At 56.4% G+C, this 1,542-nt stretch overlaps 1 protein-coding gene across 1 annotated transcript in view; it reads left to right on the top strand.

Annotated features, from left to right (window-relative positions):
* The first annotated feature begins 1,291 nt into the window (after positions 1-1,291).
* DLX2 (distal-less homeobox 2) overlaps positions 1,292-1,542 on the top strand; it is a 13,621-nt gene continuing 13,370 nt past the window's right edge. Inside the window, exon 1 of the mRNA XM_008576595.1 lies at positions 1,292-1,539. Coding sequence (XP_008574817.1) covers positions 1,292-1,539 — 248 coding nt within the window. The remainder of the gene's footprint in view (positions 1,540-1,542) is intronic.

Below are 1,542 nucleotides of genomic sequence, written 5' to 3'. Positions count from 1 at the left end.
CTGTAAAATAGGATTAAATTAAGTGTTTTTTATATTATATTTGTTCTTGTAAGTTAGCCAAGACGTGATAAATCTAGTACCAAGACCTGATAAATCTATGATCTCTCCTAAGTATTATCCCCCTTCCTTTTTCGTAAAAAACATCGAATTTAGAGTCACAATGAGCTTTGAAGCCCATCTGGTCAGTCTGGTCTACCTTTCCACCCTTAGAAGAAAGTCCCCAGGATCGCTTTTCGGGTGTCAATTACCCATCAAATATACATAATTACTCAGAGCCTCAGCGTGTCAGGGAGGTACAAGGGAAAGTGGTTTCAAATATGTTATTAGCAATAATACCTTTGAGTTTATATAGCTTTTCTCTCAAGCAATAGGGGGGAAACGTTTAAATATTATCTAATTAATTGTCCTATATCCCTGTGGGTTGGTTAGGAAGCAGGTATTATTAAACGTGGTTTATGGATAATTTAAATCAATTGACTTTGTCAAGTGCGGAGTGGTTGACAAGAGTAAGTGCTAGACACTTCGAGGAAAAACGGAGACAGAGCGGGCTGGGCTCTCGGCACCGATTTATTTTGATTAATGTTTTTGAAAACTGACCTCCGACACGCAGGTTCGAATCACTGGAATTGGCGCTTGCACACAGAATGGGATGGGAGACCCCACTTCTTCTGAGGCGAAATGCCCGTCTCTGTCTTCACGCCTTCTGTCCTCCTGCTGCGGGTCACCCTGACTACCCCCCACCTCAGCCCCTCGCCTCGCTGCTCGCACTCAGCTGCAGCCTGTTTGCGCCCGCCATGTGACACCCGCCCCCCGGCCAGGCGTTCTGGGGCGCCCGGAGCTCCGCGGCTGGTTGCCTCTAATTGGTTGTTGCTAGGTGACGTCGCCTGCGCTCACGTGACAGGTGTTAAATGCCCACCCTGCAGGAGCCCGCCTAGCAGACAATCGTAAGGCCGCTCAGGGCTGCTCACCTGCTCCCGCCTGCCGGAGTACCGACCCGGTCCCGCCACTCCTACACCCTCCACTGCCCGCCCCCCGCCCGAGCCCGCGCCGGGCAAGGAGCCGAGCGGGCCGAGAGGCCGGGAGAGGATGCCGCCGGCGGCAGCTGTCCCGAGCAGCGCACGGTGATCGCCTCCCCCGGAGGAGGAGGCGCCTAGACCGTTGCCTCATTTCTTGTTTTCCTCCCCCCGCCCCGTAATTACATTGGCTGCTGGAGGGGACCGGGAGAGACGGAGGAGGCGCCTCGCTTCCCCCGCGCGCCCGCCACCCCTGTTCTTTCCCGTCCCGGGCCAGGATGACTGGAGTCTTTGACAGTCTGGTGGCTGATATGCACTCGACCCAGATCACGGCCTCCAGCACATACCACCAGCACCAGCAGCCCCCGAGCGGCGGCGGCGCCGGCCCGGGCGGCGGCAGCAGCAGCAGCAGCAGCAGCAGCCTGCACAAGCCCCAGGAGTCGCCCACTCTTCCGGTGTCCACAGCTACCGACAGCAGCTACTACACAAACCAGCAGCACCCGGCGGGCGGCGGCGGCGGCGGCGGGGG

The sequence above is a fragment of the Galeopterus variegatus genome, unplaced genomic scaffold (assembly GCF_000696425.1).
Source record: "Galeopterus variegatus unplaced genomic scaffold, G_variegatus-3.0.2 Scaffold1370, whole genome shotgun sequence".
In the NCBI taxonomy this organism is placed as follows: domain Eukaryota; kingdom Metazoa; phylum Chordata; class Mammalia; order Dermoptera; family Cynocephalidae; genus Galeopterus; species Galeopterus variegatus.
Note: the sequence above shows the minus strand (reverse complement) of the source record. Positions and strands in the feature narration are given on the sequence as shown.